We start from the raw sequence: 23546 nt of genomic DNA, 5'->3' as shown, positions 1-23546 counted from the left end.
GAAAACCTAGGGAAAACTCTCCTGGACATTGGTCTAGGCAAAGAATTCATGACGAAGACCTCAAAAGCACAGGCAACAAAAAGAAAAATAGACAAATGGGACTATATTCAACTAAAAAGCTTCTGCACAGCAAAGGAAACAACAGAGTGAAGAGACATTCTGTTAAATGAAAGAAAATATTTGCAAACTATTCATCCAACAAGGGTCTAATACTCAGAATGTACAAGGAATTCAAACAAGTCAGCAGTAAAAAACTGAATAATCCCATTAAAAAATAGGCATAGGACATAAATAGACATTTTTCAAAAGAAGACGTAAATGGCCAACAGAAATATGAGAAATGCTAAACATCACTAATCATAAGGGAAATGCAAATCAAAGCCATAATGAGATATCATCTTACTCCAGTTAGAATGGGTACCATCAAAAAGACAAAAAATAACAGATGCTGGTGAGGATGCAGAGAAAAGAGAACTCTTACGCAATGTTGGTGGGAATATAAATTAGTACAGCCACTATGGAAAATAATATGGAGATTTATTTAAAAATTAAAATAGAACTACCATATGATCCAGCAATCCCACTATTGGCCATTTATCAAAAAAAAAATCAGTATATCAAGGGGATATATGTATTTACATGTTTATTGCAGCATTTATTCACAATAGCAAAGATATGGAATTGAATGAATGGAAAAAGAAAAGGTAGATAAATATACAATGGAATACTACCCAACCATAAAAAGAATGAAATCATGTCATTTGCAGCAACATGGATGGAATTGGAGGTCATTATGTTAAGTGAAATAAACCACGCACAGAAGGACAAATAGCTCATGTCGTCACTCATGTGGTAGCGTAAAAATCAATACCATGAAGGTAGAGAGTAGAAGGAGAGATACTGGAGGCTGGGAAGGGTGTGTGGGGGGGGAGTAGCAATGAGGAAAGGTTGGTTAATGGGTACAAATATACAGTCAGAAGGAATAAGTTTTAATGTTGAATAGAGTGACTATAGTTAACAACATATTGTATATTTCAAAATAGCTAGAAGAGAGGACTTGAAATTTTCACAATTCATAGCAATGATAAATACTTGAGGTGATGAATATCCTAAATACCCTGACTTGACCATTACATATTCTATGCAAATAACAATATACCACATGTACCCCATACATATGTACAAATATTACACATAAATTTAAAAAAGAATTGAGCAAGATGGCTGAATAAAAAAATCTATAAAACAGTGTTCCTATATACTAATAGCCAATTACAGTTATAATGGAAGAAAGATACCATATACAATAGCTACAAGCAGTTACTTAAGAATAAATTTAACAAGAAACATGCAATGTTTAGTTGAAGACAATTCTGAAATGCTACTGAAAAACACTATGTAAGACATGACAAAATGGAAAGGTACCCATATTCTTTGATAGGAAAACACAAATTTATCTTGTACACATAAATTTTTCCCCAAGTTATTTTATAATTGTGAGTTATCAGTAAAAATACTAATAGGATTGTGGTAGGGAACAAAATAAGCCAATTCTAAAATATATATTGAAAAATAAAAATGTAAGAAGAGCCAGGAAATTTCTGAAAAAGAAGACTAATGATGGTATTGGTATGTGATTATACTTAGAGATCAAGGAGAAAGAAAAGAAAGCCCCAAAATAAACTCACACACAAAAATTAAATATATGATAAAAGTGGAAGGTGTTATTTCATATTGAGAGAAATGAGAATTTATTCAACAAATTGTGATGCAATTATTGGGTAACTGGAGAAAAATATAAACTTGGGAAATTATTCTTCTATATCCCATAGTTCACATATGAGTTCCTTTACCCAAAATATCCTTTATCTATCCTCGATTAGCAATGCCTACTTATCTTTCAAAATTCAACTCAAGCACCCCCTTCCCCTTCCTCTTCTTGCTGAAGAAGTCATCATAAAGCCATCAGGTGAGACAGATCAAGTTTGCCATCCATGGTAGATGGCTCACAGTGAGATGTTAAGAGTTGAAGTGGGGTGAAAAGGATATCCATGCGGTTGGAGTAGCCTATGGTGGGGAGTCAGAACTCAAAGAGGGTGAAATGAGGTCTACAAAGGAGGTTAGGACAGGCCACTGTGAGATATCACAGCCTGATCAGGGTAAATAAGGTGTCCATACTAGAACCTGCCCTGGCATGGGCAGTCAGTGCCCAAGTCAGAAAAAGGAGGGTACCTTGCAGGGGAGCAGCTTGACTTGAGGATTCAGCTGAGTCAGCAGGGTATCCAAATAGGAAGCTGAAGCAGTTGGGGAGTAAATCTACAAGGATGAGGCAGGTTGGCATGGGGAGTCAGAGACTGAGTGAGATAAGGATAGTGCCCACACACGGGGGAGTCCAAGTGCAGGGGTATCAAAGCCTAGCAAGTGAGGGGGGCATACTTGTAAAAGGATGGGCTGGCATTGGATGTCAGAGTCTGAGCAAGTTCAGGAAGGCATTCACATGGGCTGGGGGCAGTCCAGCATATGTGACATCAGACCCTAAGTAGAATTGAGAGGATGCACGCACACACAGACACTCATGCACATATTCATTTCCCAAACTCTATCCAATGAGACGGCCTGGAAAATAATGAATACATATAGCCTCCACATATTGGCTTCTAAATTCCCATTTTACTGAAAGAAGTGGAGACTTCTTGGAGAAATAGCTAATTCCATGACAAGGGCAGGGAAAATACAAAATGAACCTAGAATATCTTGGTGTACCTGAAGTAAGAAAATGCTCAAAGAATCATGGGGACATGTCAAAAGGGCAGAGAAGCTAACTTAAACAGATTTCCATGGGCCAAATCTGGAACAATATGAGTATTGAAATAAATAATGATTATACTGTGTTTACTAAAACAGGAAACCATTAATGAAAACAGAAATAAATTAATAAACCTAAATTTTAATGAACAATAGGATATTTACATACTTTAAAAATACAAAATACTTATTAATTACAAGGTGAAGCGAGAGCAACTTTAAGGTGGAGAAGCTCGATAGCAACCACTTTAATCAAGTAATCAGTTAACATCATCAATAGTGGCATACACTGAAATTGTGCACCACCTGATAGAATGCAATGAGATGAATAAAGTATAACTTCTGTCAAAGATGCATAACATGAAACTAATCATGAGGAAACATTGGACAAACCAAAATTGACTAGCATTCTGCAAAATAACTGGCCTCTATTTTTGGCATTAGGATAATACTGGCTTCGTACAATGAGTTGGGAAATGTTCTTTCCCCTTCTACATTTAGGAAGAGTTTGTGGAGAATTGGTATGGAATTGTCATGACTTCTTTAAATGTCTGGCTGGTAGAATTCACCAGTGAAGCCATCTGGGCCCAGGCTTTTTCAGGGGTTAAAATTTAAAATTCTCTTTTTTTTACTGTTCATATTTTTTATTTCTCCTTGAGTCATTTGTGTATTTCTAGGAGTTTGTCCATTTCATCTAAGTTTTATAATTTGTGGCATAGAATTCCCTTATAATAATTTTTATTTCTCTACAGTTCATAGTAACTCCCCCTTTTTCATTCCTGGTTTTAGTAATTTGGGTATTCTCTCCCTCCCTCCCCCTCTCTCCCTTTTCCTTTCTTTCACTTTCTTTTTGGTCATTCTAACTAAAGGTATGTTGATTTTATTGATCTTTTGAAATAACTTTTAGTTTTTCGATAATCTCTGTTGTTTTTCTATTGTCTATTTCATGTACCTTGCTCTAGTCTTTATCATTTACTATGTTCTGCTTGCCTTAAGTTTAGTTTGCTCTTCTTTTACCAGTGTCTTAAGTGGAAGTTTAGGTTGTTATTTTTTTCTTTTTATTATGTGAATTTATAGCTATAATTTCTTGCTAAGCACTTATTTCACTGTATCTCATAAATTTAGGCATGCTATGTTTCTGTTTTCTTTCTTCTAAAGAAAGCAAACTTTCTCTTGTGATTCCTTCTTTGACCCATTGTTATTTAGGAGCGTGTTGTTTAATTTTCACATATTTGTCTATTTCCCAATATTCATTTTTTATTGTTTTCTAATTTCATTACATTATATTCAGAGAACATACTTTATATAATTTGAATACCTTTACATTTATATAGGCTTATTTTATGTCCTAGCATATGGTATATTCTGGAGAATGTGCCATGTGCTCCTTAGAAGAATACATATTCTGCTGCTGTTGGATTAATTATTATATAGATGTCTGTTAGGTCTATCTGGTTTATTGTATTGCTCAAGTATTCTATTTCTTAGTTGATCTTTCTCCTAGTTGATTTATCCATTATTTAAAGTGGGTTATTGAAATATAACTATTATTGTTAAAATTGTCTATTTTTCCCTTCAAGTCTACAATTTTTTCTCCATGTATTTTGGGGCTGCCTTGTTTGATGCATATAGTATTGCTATGTCTTCCTAATGGATTCATACTTTTATCATTACAAAATGTTCCTCTTTATCTCTAGTAATACTTTTTTGAATTAAAATCTTTTTTTGACATACATATAGTCAATTCAGCTCTCTTATGATTAACATTTGCATGGTGTATCTTTTTTGGACCTTTCACTTAAAACTTATATTGTTGAATCCTATAGATAGCTTATAGTTGGATCTTGTTTTTTTTTAATCCAGTCTTAAAATCTCTTCCTTTTGATTAGATTTTTAAATTCATTCACATTTTATGTTATTACTGATATGATTGGATTTACAACTGTCATTTTACTTTTTTGTTTTTTCTCTCATGTCATTTTTTTCTTTTCCTCTTCATTGCCTTCATTGGTGTTAAGTAAATATTTTTAGTGTAATATTTGAATACTTTAATGATTTTTCACTATATTTTTAAAATTTATTTTCTTAGTGGCTGCTGGTGGGTTTCCAGTACATAACTTACCAGATCCACTCAGATTTATAGTAACTTAGTGACAGTGAGATACAGATATTTTACTCCTATATATCTCTATCCCCTTTTCTGCCTTTTTGTCCTATTATATTGCTATACACATTACATGTATATGTGTCACAAATTCAACAATACATTGTTATAATTGTTAGTTTACATAACTTTATGTCTTTTGACACCATTGAGAAAAGAAAGAACAATCAATATTGATAGAGTTTGTTTTATGAACTCTTTATTTACCATATCTGGTTCCCTTTATTTCTTCCTGTGAATTCAAGTTACCATCTGCTATCATTTCCTTACTCCAATACAACTCTGCTTCCGCTCACTTCCTTTGTGCTGTTATTGTCAAATATCTTACATTTCTATATGTTATAGGTCTAAAAATACAATTTTATATCTATTATTTTAATGTATTGCTTTTTAAATTAATAGAAGACAAAAGAAGAAATATGCATTTATAAAGTCCTTTATAATTACATAATTACCTTTATCAGTCTTCTTTGGTTTTTTGTGTGAATTTAAATTAGTACTTGCCGCCAGCCTGAAGAGTTTCTTTTAGTATTAATATTTCTTGTAAGGCACATTTACTGGCAACTAATTCTCTTAGTATTTGTTTATCTGGGAATGTATTAATTTTGCCCTCACTTTTGAAAGACGGCTTGGCTGGATATAATGTTACCGATGGTTGATTTTTTTTATTTCAGCACTTCAAATAGACCATTCTACTGCCTTCGATTCTCCATTTTTTCTGATGAGGAGTCAGGTGTTAATCTTATTAGGGTTCCCTTTCATGTAGATATTTTCGCATTTATCCTACGTGGAGTTCATAGAGCTTCTTGAATATATAGATTAATGTTTCCATCAAATTTGATGAGTTTGCAGCCATTATTTCTTCAATATTTGCCTATTTCTTTCTCTTTTTCCTCTCCTTCTTGTCCTCCTTAACATGAAAGTTAGTGCTTTCAAGGGTGTGCCACATTCTCTGAGATTCTGTTCATTTTTCTTTTCTTCTTTATTTTTCCTTTCTGTTCTTCAGGTTATATAATCTCTATCAATATACCTTAAAGTTCACTGATTCTTCTGTAAGTTTAAATCTACTCTTTAGTCCCTTCAGTAAATTTTTAGGGTTATTGTATTTTTAATCCAAAATTTGCATTTTGGGTATTTTTTTTTATAATTTCTTTTTATTGATATTCTCTCTTTGAGGGGACATTGTCCTTATACCTTCCTTTACTCCTTTAAGCATGCTTTCCTTTAGTTTTTTGGACGTATTTATAATACTTGCATTGAAACCTCTGTCTGTTAAATCTAACATCAGAGCCCTCTCACAAATAGTTTCTGTTTCCTGCTCTTTTTAATTCTGTGTACAGCTCACATTTTCCTGTTTCTTTGCATATCTTGTAATTTTTTGTTAAAAACTGAACCTTTTAGATAATATATTGTAGCAACTCTGGATTCTGATCCCCTTGGTATTAGTTATTGTTTATTTGTTTAGTTACTTGGCTGGACTGTTATAGTAAAGCCTGTCCCCCCAGTGTGTGGCCTCTGATGTTGCCATTCTGAGGGCACAGCCTTGGGCATGCCCTGACCTCTTCCTCCTTGCTTCCCCATGCACAGTCTCTCTTATTCTCTTTCTAAGATTTTCTTGTTAAGTTTCTAACTAGTCTGCCTCTATTGCTGTTGCACCCAGTTGTTAACCTAAGCTAATTGTTAGTTGATTACTCATGTTTTTCACAATGACCTGGGCATAAATTGTTCTACAATGTGTGACCCGATTAAATTTTGTCCCACTGCAAGTATAGACTTTGAGACTTATCTTTGAGGCTTGCTCCTAACATGAGGAGGGCTTTTCTCAGCTGCCTGATTCTCTCTTTTAACTTAGAGCTGATCTACCATTTTTCTCTCATCTGTTACAAGTGCTACCATGGGGGCTACCAATCTCCTCTTAATTGCTCACCAGTAAGATCTGCATTTTTTATAAACAGGACCCTTAGACTTGAATGTTACCACTCTGTATTCCAAATAAAGTCAGTCCTCTTAGGGAGAGCTACAAAGCCCTCTGTTCCTATGGCTTGATTCTCCCCATAGGCAGAATCTCTGTGCTACTGCTCCATAGATGGAGATATTAATAGAAACCTATTGCTCTTGCAGTAGTACCTCTTACAAGCAGGACTAAGAGCTTGGGAGGCAGCCCTGATCTTTTTGACGTGTTCCTACCTTCCCTCCCTGGAACCTCTAGCCTATAAAAAAGCTAATGTGAGAGCTAATGGAGCCCAGTATTCGTAGCCTGCTGAGTGGTAGCTGGGTAGAAGGGAGCCTCAGATTTCCCTTCCTGGACTATAGCTTCTGCAACACAGAGCTGGTGAGAATAAAAAATGCTGATGGCCACCCCCTTCTGGAGAAAATTATAGCCTTATACTGGGAACTGGGAAAAGATGGAACCCTGTGTTATTGGCTACACTCATCTAAAGAAGAGTTTCCATTTCACTAAGCTGGGAGAAGTGAGGAAGGGAACATTTCATGACTCCAATGCCACAAACTCTAGCTGGTCTTACTAAGATTTAGTGTATTTTCTTGAAAAAAATGGTTTTCCACTTGCTGTGGGTTTTTAGAACTATTTTCAGAGACTTTAAAATTTGGTTTTTTATCATTTTCACCAGTTGTGGTTGTTTTGCTGGCAGAGAGGGTCCACAAAGAACACTATGCCACCAATCTAGAAATGCTTTTTCAAATAACTTCTTTTTAGAGTGAATGTACTTAGGATTGTTCTAAGGATGAAAATAATAATGAATTCCCATTCTAGTTCCAACACTTGAGACAAATTATTTAATTTGAGCTTTTCTTCATTCATAATATAGGCACCTTATATACATCTCAGATTGTGGTGAGAATTAAAAGATTATTGAAATAATATATATAAAGCATCTAGCACAGAAGTTGACTCATAGTAGACACCTGATAAACGTCACTTCTCTCTAGTTCAAGCACATGACTAACTCAAGCTGGATAGCTATATATTTACACTAGCACAGTGTCTGGTATATAGTATGTGTGCAATTAATATTGAACTGAATTTAAGGATGGATGGATGAGCAGAAGGATATCTGGTCAGAGTGATTTCTAAGATCTCAACCACTGATTTGCCAAAATAAAAAAATATGGGTGATGTTCATGTTTTAATGGTACAGCATGAACAGATTAATCAGACTGATGCTGGCTATCAGGAGTGGCTGCATAATTAGTAGGGCATGGTGAAGAATGAATTTCCAGATGGCAACAGCAGACCATTAAACCATATTTGGGTCCCTTTCAAGCATGGGGCCCTGGGCAATTGCACAGGCAAACACTTTAGCTCTAGAGTAGAGTTCTGAGGGACTCCTACAGTGACAGGTATTATGCCTTAGTTGCTGGATCTTGGAAGGTCCTAGGGGAGGGGCAGAGCCAAGCAGCAAAAGACAGATGGGCAAAAGGGGGCCGTGACTTAAGGCACTGTCTGTGTACTAAGCATTTGGGAGATATTTGATACCTTAAAACTCCATTATAAGGCAAAAAGAAAAAAAAAAATGGGAATTCAAAAATTCAATTTCAGTCAGGCATAGTGGTGCATACCTATAGTTCCAGCTACTTGGGAGGCTGAGGTGGGAGGATTGCTTGAGCCCAGGAGTTTGAGTCTAGCCTAGGCAACATAGGCAAGACTCTCATCTCTAAAAAAAAAAAACCATTTCATAAAATTTGGGTTCCCATTACTGTAAGGCTAATAAACTTACACAGCTAGTAAGTCAGGAGTTCCAAGGGTCGTAGGGAATTGGAATACTAGGTCTCCAAGACCCACTCAGCCTCCAAGGATGAGGTTGCCTGCCATTTCCCTACCTCACCTGGATCTCTCCCCCTTCCACATCTCTCCTTTCTTCCCAACACCCCTCAACACACATAACCGACTTCAGCAAGCCCTGGCTTGACAATAATTGCCTATCATATTGCTTCTTAATTCATATTATCACAGGAGTCTTAATGTTTAACAAGGAGTACTTAGGGAAATGGTGGTGCATCCTATCATTGATTACAAGTGATATTAAAGAATGGTATTATGGTTTACACCTCAATTTTAGCTCTTTTCCCTCTTTTAGAGATGATCAGTGGCAATGATCAGTTACAACTGTAGTTACCCTATGAACTTACCTCTCTGTTATAGTATTTTAGCATTTTACATTCTAAAATACTGCTATAAATCAGAGCTTTTCAAATTGAATGTGCAAAAGAATCACCTGGGGATGTTGTTAAAAATGTAGATTGCTGAGTAGGTCTGTGTTGGAGCATTTCTAAGCAGCTCCCAGATGATGGCCTCTCTACTCTGAATAGTATCAAGTAGAAATTAGTCCAAAGTAAAATTGGCTCTTGATTATAATCTACAATCATAATTGTAGTCCATTATTCCACAAGTTTAAAAGCAACTGGCTATACCTAGGTTGCCACATTCTCTGAAGGTTGTGTATACTTTTAAAAAGCTTCTTACTAATTTCAGAGGCTTGTGCCTTTTGGTCCTTGAACCAACAACAACAAAAAAAAATCACACCATCAGAAAGTAGAAAATGTTGCCTGCCAACTGGTATAGGAAGCTCCCAAGCTTTCAGTGTGTAGTTTGTGACATATGAATTTTTCAAATATGATCCCTAGTTATTTGATTATTTTCAGCCTTTCCACGCTCTTTTTTTTTCTTTCATGAAATGTGAAGCACTCACTTAGGACTACGAATGTATTTTAAACTTCTTGTTTCCTATTAATTTTTTCCACAGGCATTTATAAAGGCAAACAATCTTATCCATGCTCAATATTTTCATCCTGAGGGCAATTTAAAACAAACAACAAATAAAACTACAATATCATCTTCCAAAATTTGGCAGTATCTCTATGGTTTAGTGCAAGTTGCAAAATCACATTGTTTTATTAGTACATCATTGAATAAAATCTGACCCAACCCCTGACTTGTCTACATGCAACAGTCTCACCATGAATTTATGACAAAGAACTCTGTTCTTAGAACCCAGCAAATTTACTACTAGCTGAGGATTCGAGTACTCTAAACCCTATTTAAATACAACAATGCCTTAAAACAAGATGCATTCAACATTTGAAGAAAAAAATAAGTTTAATAAGACTCATGTTTAACATTTGTCCATATGACTGGAAATTGGTAAGTCAATAGAGTGTCCCTTCAGGAGAAAAATCTTCCCTTCTTGCATTAAAAACCTGAAATTTGGAAAGAGCTCTGTTATTGACAAACCATCATTAATAACAAACTATTTCACTAAGGATTAATAACTCAGAAATAAGTAAAAAAGCATTCAGCAAAGTGAAGCATTTCATACACGTTTGCATTTCTATCTTCAAAAGATATGGTATGAAGATACTTTTCTGCAAATCATAACTCCTCCTTAAAGACCACCAACCCACAGTGATCCCCCATCTTCTGAAATTCTGTACCATTTTCTGTACAACTCAAATAGCAATCATCTAAAAGCATCTCACAAGTTGTATTTTTTTTTTTATAGGTCGTCTCTCTTCCAACTAGGGTGTGAGCTTTGAAGGCAGGCACTATGTTTTATAATTTGTATGTGATCTTGTGCCCGTGGTACACTGGTAATATGTTTCAGTCTATGACCATTTTAAGTCACCCTTTCCTTTCTCCCAATCCTGCTTTTCTCCTGTAACTCTTTCCTTACACTGTTCTCTAATCTAGAGGTAAATAGTATTTTAAGTTCTAAAGTATTATTATTCTATTTTGACAAAAGGAAATCCATCCCCAAATGTAGTCTTACAGGGTTAATTTTTTAAATTATTGTATTTTCGGAAGACATCATTGTAATCTATACAGAATCAATTATATACCCACAGTGAGCAGGCAAAATTATAAAATATAGACCCATTGGTTCTATGTGTAGGATATTTTTGTTATCTACTGTCTCAGACTAAAAATCATAATGTTATACAACTTACCATATTCTGTGCAACTTCTTTCTCATATAAAATCAGATAACTCATCAAGAAAACTAATGCTGAGGCAAAACCAAGTGGTAGCATGAAAAACATCAAAATTTTCTTCCATCTATCATCTAGGATTAAAAATCACAAAAAGAAGAAGTGTTAGAGGTTTATAACTATTCTTGAAACTGAATTATTTTATAAACTCCTATTAAATGGTGAAGAACTGAGCTAAACTTAGCAACCACTGCCATATTTGCCAATGCATAGATACCACAGCTATGTTTCAATATAGCATTCCTTCCATTTCTGCACTTTTTATATAGAATGACTTTACTGAACTGTGACATCTCTTAATTTCAATTAGAAAAACAACTCCCCAAACACAATTCTTATTTCCTAATATGATTTTGTTTAAAATTTGACCTTGTGAATTTTTATTAAAGAAATGACAAAAATAATAGGTTATTAAATACGAAATGTCTGATTTCAAATCAAAAGTGTAGTTTATTATATCTCAAACAAGAAGCAGTACAGTTAATCAAAGTAAGCACCTAAACTAATCAACGGTTTTGCCATCTTAACGGTAACTTGTTTATGCCAGCAGCGACGAAGCCTGGAGAGCAAGTGGCGATGAAATCGCAAAAAGCATTTTCCCAGGTTGTTGGGAATTGACCATTTTTTCTTGCAAGAAGTGTTCCAAAGCCTGGAAGAAGTGGGAGTCGGTTGGTACAAGGTCTGGTGAATATGGTGGATGACAGAGAGTTTCCAAGTCCAGCTGCTGTAGTTTGAGCAGCGTTGTTTGTGTGACATGTGGTCTGGTGTTGTCTTGCAAGAGGATTGGCCTGTCTCTATTGACCAATCTCAGCTGCTTGATCACAAGCATCCTCATCATTTCATCCAACTGGTTGCAGTAGACATCCGCTGTAATCGATTGACCAGGTTTCATGAAGCTGTAGTGGATAATACCAGCGTTGGACCAGCAAACACACACCATTAGCTTTTTTTTTGATGAATATTAAGTTTTGGACTATGTTTCAGACTTCATCTTTATCTAACCATTGCTTGCAATTGTTAAAAAAGAGTCCCTTTTTCATCACACATAACAATACAGTGTAGAGGCAGTCCACCTTTATGTTGTGACAGCAAAGAAAGGCAAGCTTTGAGATCATTCCTCTTCTGATGCTCTTTAATTCATGCCATACTCATTTATCCAGTTTTTTTTTTTACCTTGCCCATTTGTTTCAAATGGTCCAATATTGTTGGAATAGTAACGTCAAACCTTGTTGCTAATTCATGCATAGGTTGAGATGGATTCGCTTCCACTACAGCTTTCAGGTCATCATTTTCCACCTTGGTCTCAGGTCGCCCATGTGGCTCATTTTCAAGATTAAAATCACCAGAAAGGAACTTCTCAAACTATCCACATACTGTGTGTTCATTAGCCACATTCTTCCCAAACACTTCGTGGATATTTTGAGCTGTCTGTGCTGCATTGGTTTCAGGACAAAACTCATATTTGAAAATAACACGAATTTTTGACTTATCCACGGTTTCACAAAAATTACTCTTAAAAAAATTGAAAGATAATCACAAGTCAAAATGTGTGTTTGGAAGATTAAGGATGCACCTTCACAATAAAAATAAACCAAGAAGTGTCAAAGTGAAACGTCAGAGATATCAACTGTCAAACTTAGTACGAAGACTCCAAAGGCAATCACAGCAACAACAAAAACAAGTAAATGGGATGTGATCAAATTAAAAAGCTTCTGCACAGCCAAAGAAACTATCAGGAGAGCAAACAGACAACCTACAGAATGGGAGAAAATATTCACATGCTACACATCTGATAAAGGGCTAATAACTGGAATCTATTTAGAAGTGAGGAAAATCAGCAAGAAAAAATCAAACAACCCTATCAAAAAGTGGGCAAAGGACATGAACGGAGTTAGTCTTTTAAGGTCACCTTTTCAAAGTTGTCTTACATTTTAAAGGCTGAAGGGAGGGATAAGGTTTTTCTTTTTTGTTTTATTTTGTTATTTTAGGGACAAAATTTTTATTATTCTTCTTCATAGCAAGAATTAGCAATCGCTAGACAAACTTAAAAAGTAGACAAAGTTTGTCCTTCCCATACTAATATCTCCGACTTGTTTTGGAGTAATATAGAGCATCTTGAATCTTAGCAGCCCCAAACCTACAAACCTCACCCTACCCTACCTTTTTCTTTGTCCTATTCCCTTAAGATCTTATTTTCTACTAGAAAATTATGAGTTAAATTCATATGCTCAGATAAGATTTGCAAGGAAATAATCTAGAGAAATGACTATTAATGTAAGTTTTCTGGCATGCAAAATTAACAATGGGAAGGCAGGAAGCTTTTTTGATGAAGTTCCACTTGCCTTCACTATCATATACATAGATTCCTTCCTGAAGAGTATATATTTTTATTTCCAAATGTATTATTGTCCTATTTTTCTATAACTTGAAACATCTAATAAGAAGTGTTCTAAAGAACTAAGATCACATGTAACTCAAGAAATTCTTTATTCCTAATTGCAAAGTCATTAAGATTCTACTAAGAGATACTCATCAGGACAAAATAAATCTCAGTCATCACTATCACTGAGAAGCTTGTATGAAAACACATAAAAGGACATATATTTTGAGGATGCAGCTAAAAACTCACCGTATCTACTTTATACAATGCATTGATTAATCACAAGATATAATTCAGGATGTAACTTTACACAGATTCTCTAAATTTCTTATAACAGTGACAAAAATGAAAAATGTAGAACCAGTAAGTGTTTTTTCTAATCCCGTATATATTTTGTCCCCTGCCTATTTTTTCTCCATAGCCTTTAGTGATTATATATTTGGTTTCATTTATTGGCTATCTCTACCCAACTTGGGAATAAAATATAAGTTCTGTGAAAGTAGAGATTCCTTTACTGCTGTATCTCCAATGCCTAAAAAGAGTCTGACACATATTAGTTGCTTAATAAATATGGGATGAATGAAAAGGAACAATGATGCCACTATATTTATAGGAAGATAATAGAGATTCCACTATAGTGGAACAACATGAAAGGAGATAAATGACTGATAGAAATGCCAGCATCGGTCTGTATCTATATCTGTGTATGTATTTGTAGCTACATATCTATATCTATACACCTGAAAGACCAATGCTGAGTTTATTTCCTTCAATTTTGAACAATTATTAGCAGTTTCCTTTCTTAAATCTAGTGTATTGTGAAGCACAGTTATATTTTCTCTCACTTTCTAGGTTTTTTAGTTTATATTGCTATGTAATTCAAATGTCTTTTATCATAAGTCACTTTAAATCAGTGTTGGAAATGAATAGAATATGCCTTCTACTAATCATGACATCTTAATTAGAAAAATATTCCCTAAGCTTAGTACTAGACACTCAGAAGCAAGTGTATGTTCACCTATGCTTGTTTTAAGATTTCTGTCACCTTGAAAACTGAAAGCATAAGAAAATATTAAGATAGACTCCTGCCCTCCTCCCAAAAGGAACTAGCATATTCTCTTTACTGAGAGCCAGAAAGACAAGAATGTTGATAATAGGATAACAAGATTCCTACTTCTAACTGAATATTAGACTTTCAATAAATCTGTGTTCAATTGAAGTGCTTGCTAACTTATCTTCACTGTACACAAGAGCCTTTTGTTTCCATAATTACAGAATACACCAAAATAAAATTAATTTTGCTAGCAAATAACTCCAATTATTTAGTTACTGTCCTTTCAGCTTATACCTTGCCAGCAATTCTCCTCAGTCCATTCACTCCAAATTCCATCATCTGCACAATAAATATTCAATTTGCTTCTTACTATAAAGCATAATTGTTGGCTGTCATTTGTTGTTCTAGTAATGTTCACTTCATTTTCAACTGTGGTAGTCTGAAAGCAAAGAAAAAATAAGATGCAATTATTTGATTTAAATGCTGCTGGACAGATTCCATACCTGTCACTTTCAATGTGGGTTTTTTTGCATAAAATATGTACATCAGAAGACTAGAAAGGCATAATTCTAGCAGTGATTATCTTTCTGTATTGTGGGGGTTTTTTTAAGGCATTTCTTTTCCATTCGTTATCTATATTTTAAATTTTTTTCTATAGCGATAATGGTTCACTTATAGTCAAGGGCAGCACGTGTGAGAGGGCAAAATTCCTAGGTAGCCTTTCTGTTTATAATGCCCAGTATTTGAACTAGTGTTAATTTTCCCAGATTCCATAAACTGGAACATGCTACATACACTGAGTTACCAAAAGACAGAGCCATCGTGTGAACGTTGTTTCTATAGAAAGTATAGAGTTCATATACATAAAGCTTTTTTCCCCTTATTCTTATTTTGGTAAACCTCCATAAGACCTGTGTAACAGTGCTCAGGGCTTGACACAAAACTACCACTTCAGATATGAGAATAACACAAGGCTGGGTGATCTCAGAGAAAAAAAAAATCACTGAAGCAATTACTTCAATTTTGCATTTCAAAGAGCTAAAGAATTTTTCTCATTCAAAATAACAGCTTTTGTTGTAACTTATCTTGGGAACCAGCATAATGTAGTATAGACTTCAGTGGATTGGGAATCAGATGTGGATTCTAGTTCTAGCTGTGTAAGTTGTTTGTAAGTCAACTCATCTCCCTGGGACATAGGAGTCAATTCAACAACCAGTTTTCTCATCTGTGTATTAAATGAATTAATTATTAAATAGAACCGTGGCTCACCTGCTTGTCTCCATCATTCTCTAAATTGGAAATCAATGAATAAAACTGATGTATAACTATATATATATATATATATATATATATATATATATATTTTTTAGACAGAGTTTCACTCTGTTCCCCAAGCTAGAGTGCCATGGCGTCAGCCTAGCTCACAGCAACCTCAAACTCCTGGGCATAAGCAATCCTTCTGCCTCAGCCTCCCAAATAGCTGGGACTACAGCCTTGTGCCACCATACCAGGCTAATTTTTTCTCTATATTTTCAGTTATTCAGCTAATTTCCTTCTATTTTTATTTAGTAGTGACCGGGTCTTGCTCTTGCTCAGGCTGGTCTCAAACTCCTGACCTCAAGTGATCCTCCTGCCTCGGCCTCCCAGAGTGCTAGGATTACAGGTGTGAGCTACTGCGCCCAGCCTGATGTATAACAATATGAGGTTAAAGGCATCACCATATTGCTGCTTGGGGGTAATTAATCTTACAACCATTGTCTACTTCTTCCTCAGTTAGCTCCTCTTCCCTGGTACAAGCAATTCTCTTGTGGCCCTGCTATACTCTAATACTGATCTCAAGAAGTGGTCTTTGTGTTTGGGTTTTTTCTTTTGTTTTGTTTTTACCTGGGACCTCTTGACAATCTATTTTAGACCCTCAGCAACTATAATTTATTGACACAAAATCTGAAACAAGTGACTAGATTATCTCTAAGGTCTTATGTAGCTTTAAAATTGGTATAATTGGGCCAGGCGCGGTGGCTCACGCCTGTAATCCTAGCACTCTGGGAGGCCGAGGTGGGCGGATCGTTTGAGCTCAGGAGTTCGAGACCAGCCTGAGCAAGAGCGAGACCCCATCTCTACTAAAAATAGAAAGAAATTATATGGACAACTAAAAATATATATAGAAAAAATTAGCCTGGCATGGTGGTGCATGCCTGTAGTCCCAGCTACTCGGGAGGCTGAGACAGGAAGATCGCTTGAGCTCAGGAGTTTGAGGTTGCTGTGAGCTAGGCTGACGCCACGGCACTCACTCTAGCCTGGGCAACAGAGTGAGACTCTGTCTCAAAATAAATAAATAAATAAATAAATAAATAAAATTGGTATAATTGATTATGCCTTCAGACTGCAAACATCTTTCTTTTGTCCACTAGATTATATGGCTTTCTGGAAATTAAACTGAGATACATGTCATATTCTATTCCTCATGTGGATGTAACTTATTTTGGTTCTCATGTTTGCTATTTTATTTAAAAGGCTATGTATATGATTTTCCCAAATTAATGCAATATTCTTACCACCCAGGTAATATCGTCTTCTGTGAACTCAATTTCATAAATGAAACATTTTACTGGAATGGGTCCTCTAGGCGTGTTCCATTTCATATTAATTTCATATGGACTTGTCATAGTAACACTAAGGTGTTCTGGTGGCAAAGGTTTAACTGAAAAGCAAAAGGAAATCATTTTAGCATGGAGGTTGTTGAAGTTTAGAGCAGGCCTTATCCAAAGCTGGAGACACCTAGTAACAGAAGTCTCCAGGGATAAACCAGGTGGCTCAATACTATTCCTTATGATGTCAATTAAAATCAAAACTGCTTGCCAACCAAAATGAGTTTATTGAGAAACTTAGTTATTTTGGAAACTCATTTTTAATAAGCCATGCACTGACAAACATTTAAGCCCAAGAGAAAAGTTAGAAGACCCCAAATCATTACAATCATTTTCCATTTTGTAGCATTAGAAACAACAATCAGAACCAGTCCTAATACTACTTTTACTAATAGCTAACCCTTATTTAGTGCTTATGATATGTCAGGCACTAGACCAAAGATGTTGCATCACAATCTCATTCATGTCTCAAAATAAACTTATGAGGTGGTCCTCTATTGTCCTCATTTTACTAATAAGGAAATTGAAACAAAGATGTTAAGTAACTTGCCCGGAAGTCACACAACTAAAAAGTGGTAGATCCAACACTCAAACTCAGGTCTGGCTGACTCCAGAACCTGTCACTCTCATAACTGTTAGAACTGAGAACACAGACTCAGAAAATATCTAACAATTTGCCTATGGAGGCCTGGGAGTAAGTAATTCCATAATTACTCCATGACTAACACTAGATAAAAGTACTATATAGCAGATGGACTCTCTGAAGCTGGGAAATAAATTGTGAGTTCTCTATGAAATTGTGAGTTCTAAATGAATGTGAGTTCAAATAAATTGTGAGTTATAATTTTATTTTATAAAAATAATTCTGGATGATACTGCCTTTTATATATTTCATTTTATCCTTCATTCAATTTTTTATCTATTTTTTATTAGAACATGTTTCTTTATTGGTTCATATTACATGGTTTACATATGCAGCTATAAAAGGCAAGTGTAAGCATGCTTTCTTTAAGATGCATCATACACTGTTTTCTTTCAGTGAATGGAAGTGTATGACAGAGAACCACCTTTGTAACTTTTATAATTAATAAGAGCTTCCTCATAGACTCTCCCATCCCTCATTTCCTTAGGCGTCTCTCTCATTCTCTCTCTCTCTCCTCCCCTCTCTCAAGTGGTTGTAAATGGCCCAAACTAGAAACAATGAATTTGAAAATTTTGTTGGTTTACGTCACCTATATTCTGAAGTTGAAAACTGAAATAGCTGGCTCTGATAGGCTTGGATTCTGATGATCCATTAACACAGATGTAGAAATCTGTGTAGTCTGCTGACTTCAAATAGGGAAACCTGCATCCAATATTTTTCCCTTTAACCTTGATGTAATCGACACACTGTAATGCATGATCCAAGCCCTCATACCTATAAAAAGAAGTGCTGTCAGAAACAATGATTGCATTCGTTCTATCACCCATAGAATACCTTTCAGTATCAACAGCCTAAAACCACTTGCTCCCATTGAAAACCACAAATAATTGTAAACAATCATCATCATAAATATAACTCTGAAAAGTATAATGAATTAAATTTAGTACAAATATAGTTACTCATACTGTGGATTAATTTTGGTAGATATTTTCTTAATATGGAATTCTAATTATAAAAATACTTACCAATAAAACAAGTTGTAATTGTCATCCAAATGTACACCCATGCCAGCTTTCCAAGAGCAGAGTAAATATTCCCAGTTGTGGTATATACAATCCATATCCTGAATTTTAGTTTCCGGATTTCCTAAGGAATAAATTAACTGTGAATACTTGAAAGGCATACTGATGAATCATTTGTAAAATCACTATGCAATTTTATTTAATTTCCCGTGGCCTCTCCACTTCATTTAGCAATCAACATAATCAGGAATATTTCAAAAGGAAGTTACTGGAAATCACTTCATTATAAGTGGGACATGCAAAATCAGAAAACTTCTGAGGACTCATTTACTGATATTAGGGTAAGCATATGCAAAAGTATTAAATTGATTATTTTAGGACACCCTGAGCAGTTGAGCAAATACAAGTGTTTACTAATATGACCCCAAAACTGGGAACTACATTAATATAATAAAATGTAGATTTTGTCAAATGTATTTGCTGATTTAAAGAATTCAGAAAGGCCAGTCACTGACTACTAAGGATTTGATTTTGTGCCATGCTGTCACAGGATCTATTGTACATACAATCTGGTGCATAAGAGTTAAAGGACTTATTCCCAAATGGATTGTTCTGATAGTATTAAATATGAAAAGAGAGCTTCATTTTAACCTTGTCGTGGTATCCGATAAGTAGCTTCTGACCATGAACTTTGAACTTTTGATCCATTTGTACATTTCCATGGCAAAAGTGTGTGTATTTTTGCTTCAATGCCCTCGTTAAGATCAAACCCATCTTTGTAATGTAGATTCTTAGTAATGATGGTCTGTTTGATAAAAAGATGAAACAAAGTTAAACTTAGAAATAGCCGTGGTATAGTGAGCCACATTAGGAAGATTAAGAAGTCATTAATACACTAGTGAGTTCCCAATATCTAAGACACACCTAATGGTTATCTGAAACAATGTCACAGATACATTTTGGGCAGAGCTCACCTCTGTATGTCATATCTTTTGATGAGATCATTTGAATCTTAACATCTGATTCAAACCAAAAATACAAAGAGAAACTTCTGGAGAGGAAAAAAGGCCCTATGGCAAGAACTTGAGCTATAACTACCGGGAATCAAATATAGAATTTTCCCATATCATATGCATATTACATGGCAAATTATTTGTCACCTTTCAAATATAATACAAAATTTTCAGGAAACACATAAAGTAAAATCCTGGAGGTAAAGAAAGCTGGACAAATTGTGTGCTCCTGGAGGATGAAAATCATACATTATTTATTCTTATATTCCTGATACCTGGCAGAGTGCTTGTCACAAAAAGGTGCTCAATAAATATTTGTTTTAAATTGTCCCTTGAAGGCCGGGCGCGGTGGCTCACGCCTGTAATCCTAGCACTCTGGGAGGCCGAGGTGGGCGGATCGTTTGAGCTCAGGAGTTCGAGACCAGCCTGAGCAAGAGCGAGACCCCATCTCTACTAAAAATAGAAAGAAATTATATGGACAGCTAAAAATATATATAGAAAAAATTAGCCGGGCATGGTGGCGCGTGCCTGTAGTCCCAGCTACTCGGGAGGCTGAGACAGGAGGATCGCTTGAGCCCAGGAGTTTGAGGTTGCTGTGAGCTAGGCTGACGCCACGGCACTCACTCTAGCCTGGGCAACAGAGTGAGACTCTGTCTCAAAAAAAAAAAAAAATAAAAAAAAAAATAAATTGTCCCTTGAAACTACCTAGCTGAATTAAGGAGGTAACAGAATGTCTTCTACAACAGAAGTCTTTGAATGAACATGCTTGTTGAGTATGTAAGTAGTTAATAATTCAATAAACTTTTATTGAGCACTTACTACAATATATGCAAAGAACCAAAACCCTACAATCTTCTTTGGGGAGGGTACAAAGATAAATAAGGCTTGACTCCTACAGAGAAAAAGCTCACAGCCCAGTAGCATATTTAAGACTCATATCTAAGTATATGAGTAACTGTAAAATATGCTAAAATGCATACATGCTCTTCAAGTCCATATTCCATGAAACCAAGTGTTTGTTTTTTTTTTTCCTGTACTTCCAGTGATAGTCTTAACACTGGATGATGTAGCAGGATGCACAGCAGATAGAAGCAGACATGGCAGCTTGTTATATCTTAATTAGAACTATGGAAATACGGGAATTGAAAGGGACACTGAAGTCAGGAATCACAAGAAAATGCCTAATGATCACTCTGATATCACAAGTGCATGCTTTACTTACCTTCCATATTTCACTACCAATGTTTCGGTATTTCAGTTCATATTCTATTGTGCATTCCTTAAAATCATTCAGAGAGAGTGGTGGTTGCCATTGAAAATAGAGACAACCTAAATATCCAGGATCCACTATCTGAAAATCCTGGGGAGGATTAACTGAAATAAAATCAATAAAACATTTTTATTTTTTCCTGTATTTCATGACAATTATTACTAAATCTAGATACTTCCAAATGTCCACCAATTGATGAATGGATAAACAAAATATGATACATCCATAAAATGGAATATTATTCAGCCATAAAAAGAAATGAAGTACTGGTACATGCTACAAAAGGGAAGAACCTTGAGAACACTATGCTAAGTCAAAGAAGTCAGACACAAAAGACTACATATTGACATGGTTCCATTTACATGAAATATCCAGAATAGGCAAATCCATAGAGACAGAAAGTAGCTTAGTGATTGGCAGGTGCCAGAGGGAGGGGCAATGTAGTATGACTGCTTAATGAGTGTGGGATTTCTTTCAGGGGTGATGAAAATATTCTGGATTTTGAGAGTGGTGGTTGTTGCACAAATTTGTGAATACACTAAAATCCACTGAATAGTACATTTTTAAAGAGTGAGTTTTATGTATGTTATATCTCAATAAAGTGGTTTAAAATGTAGATTACTGCTATATAATTGTTCGTTCATTAAGAAATCACATATGCAAAATGTGACTTTGCCTCACTAGGTACTGATTTTCATAGAAACAAGAAATTCAACATGGTGTTATCCCTGTGGTTACATATACCAGAATTTGGTCTAGGATGGGAACACTTTATTACATAAATCTCTCTAATAGCAAGAACCAATCAATATTAATTCAGTGTTTACTATATGCATATAACATTGTGGCAGACATAAAAAAAAGGATAGAAAATATGAAATATGGCTACTATGGCTGAATGGCTTAAGAATTTGAAGGACAGGCAGACATTGTTAATTCATTCTGCTTATTTGAATCCTCTAGTTAACTGAAGTTGGAGCTATCCCTAGAGTATGGCAAACCAGGGCCACTCTTTGGAAGGACTCAAGAAAAAGTGGCAGGCAGCTGAATGACATCAGGAATCAGCCTATATTATTTGGGAGGAGGGAAGTAGGAGGCAATGGCTCCATCTGGTGGTTTAAATATCAGCAAAAACAAATTTTATATATACATACACACACACGTTCAATAATTCTATAAACTTTCCTACCAGCAAATCTACTATTGCTGTAGTACCACCCTCATGTTGCCTTTTGCTAATAATATCCTCTCATTTATGCTACATTGTTCATTTATAATATTTCATAATATTTATTGAGGTGAGAAAAAGAATCCACAGAAAAGAAATTGTGGCACAAATTATGATTCAACCTGGGCCCCCCATGTACCTATAAAAAAAGTCTCTATCGAAGATGAAATGACAATCCGATTGTTTCAACCTTTAAGGTTCAAATCCTTGTCAAATACATTGTTCTAATTACCTTCTTCAATAAAAAGTTCATTGGACATTATTTAATATTTCTACAATTATTTTGCAATTTTACTTTGAATTTCTGTACATTTTTTATATTCATATAATTTTCATAAAAGTTAAAGATGGTAATTAAGGAAATGTTCCAGTTAATTGAATACCAGGCAATAAGGTTTCAGATATTTAACCTATTTTTTTAGAAAAGACTGTATAAACAAATATGAAAAGTGTCTTTTAATTGGGCTTTTATCCTGCAAAATGTTTGTCATCATCACTTACCTTATACACAAAGCTGACTAATAAGAATGTATCCTTTGTACATGAGCTTACTGAAATATTTCCAGTAATAATCCATCTACTAGCTACGCACTTCCATAAGGTAGGTTAAAAAGACAATTTCCCCAATTTTAAAACTACTCCATTAAAATCCATTTACCTTTTATCTCAGTGTCAGACAAAGCGTAGCCAAACGCTGTGTACATGAGAAAGATACATATGCATCTGATATCCAAACAAATGAAAGCCATTTCGCCAATATTTAATATCTGGATATCTCCTATCTAAGAAAGAAAAATATAACATTTTAACTTCATCTTATGTCAAATAATCAAACTGAATGCAATTTTAGACACTTTTAGGAGTTCTCTGTGTGTTTTCTATCAAGAATTAGGAAAACTGTGGCCCCTTGGACCACGGAAATAGAATTCATCAAGTTAGGAACCAATATAATTAGAAAGAAAGGATTCTAGTCTCATCCTTCTTACAAAAGTAAAACCAAAGCAAAACAGCACCCTTTAACTCCCCCACAGCCCCCACCACACACACACTTTTTTAATGCTATGACCAGGTTGTGGTGAAGACTGAGTCAGACCCACCAGAGTGTTCTTATTGGCGCACAGGGGGAGTTATGACATCATTAGTCTCCATAGCCATCCTCTCCCCCGGCAACAAAGACAACACAACAAATACTCTTTTCTGAGAAAAAAAGTATTTGAAAGTTATTTGACTACTGAGAAAACTCAGAACCTACACCAAAGCCTCAGATAACTCAGAATTTTGTTCCATTTCTTGATAAATATTATTATCTACTC

At 35.2% G+C, this 23546-nt stretch overlaps 1 protein-coding gene across 1 annotated transcript in view; it reads right to left on the bottom strand.

Annotated features, from left to right (window-relative positions):
- Window positions 1-22982, bottom strand: part of IL13RA2 (interleukin 13 receptor subunit alpha 2) — a 29261-nt gene extending 6279 nt beyond the window's left edge. Inside the window, exons 1-8 of the mRNA XM_069464213.1 lie at window positions 22892-22982; window positions 20958-21109; window positions 19374-19527; window positions 18726-18846; window positions 18290-18474; window positions 16965-17110; window positions 14704-14848; window positions 10934-11049 (exon numbers count right to left, since the gene is read on the bottom strand). Of these exons, the coding sequence (XP_069320314.1) occupies window positions 10934-11049; window positions 14704-14848; window positions 16965-17110; window positions 18290-18474; window positions 18726-18846; window positions 19374-19527; window positions 20958-21109; window positions 22892-22982 (1110 nt within the window). The remainder of the gene's footprint in view (window positions 1-10933; window positions 11050-14703; window positions 14849-16964; window positions 17111-18289; window positions 18475-18725; window positions 18847-19373; window positions 19528-20957; window positions 21110-22891) is intronic.
- Between the last annotated feature and the right edge of the window lie 564 nt (window positions 22983-23546).

The sequence above is a fragment of the Eulemur rufifrons genome, chromosome 30, assembly GCF_041146395.1.
Source record: "Eulemur rufifrons isolate Redbay chromosome 30, OSU_ERuf_1, whole genome shotgun sequence".
NCBI classification, from domain to species: Eukaryota; Metazoa; Chordata; class Mammalia; order Primates; family Lemuridae; genus Eulemur; species Eulemur rufifrons.
Note: the sequence above shows the minus strand (reverse complement) of the source record. Positions and strands in the feature narration are given on the sequence as shown.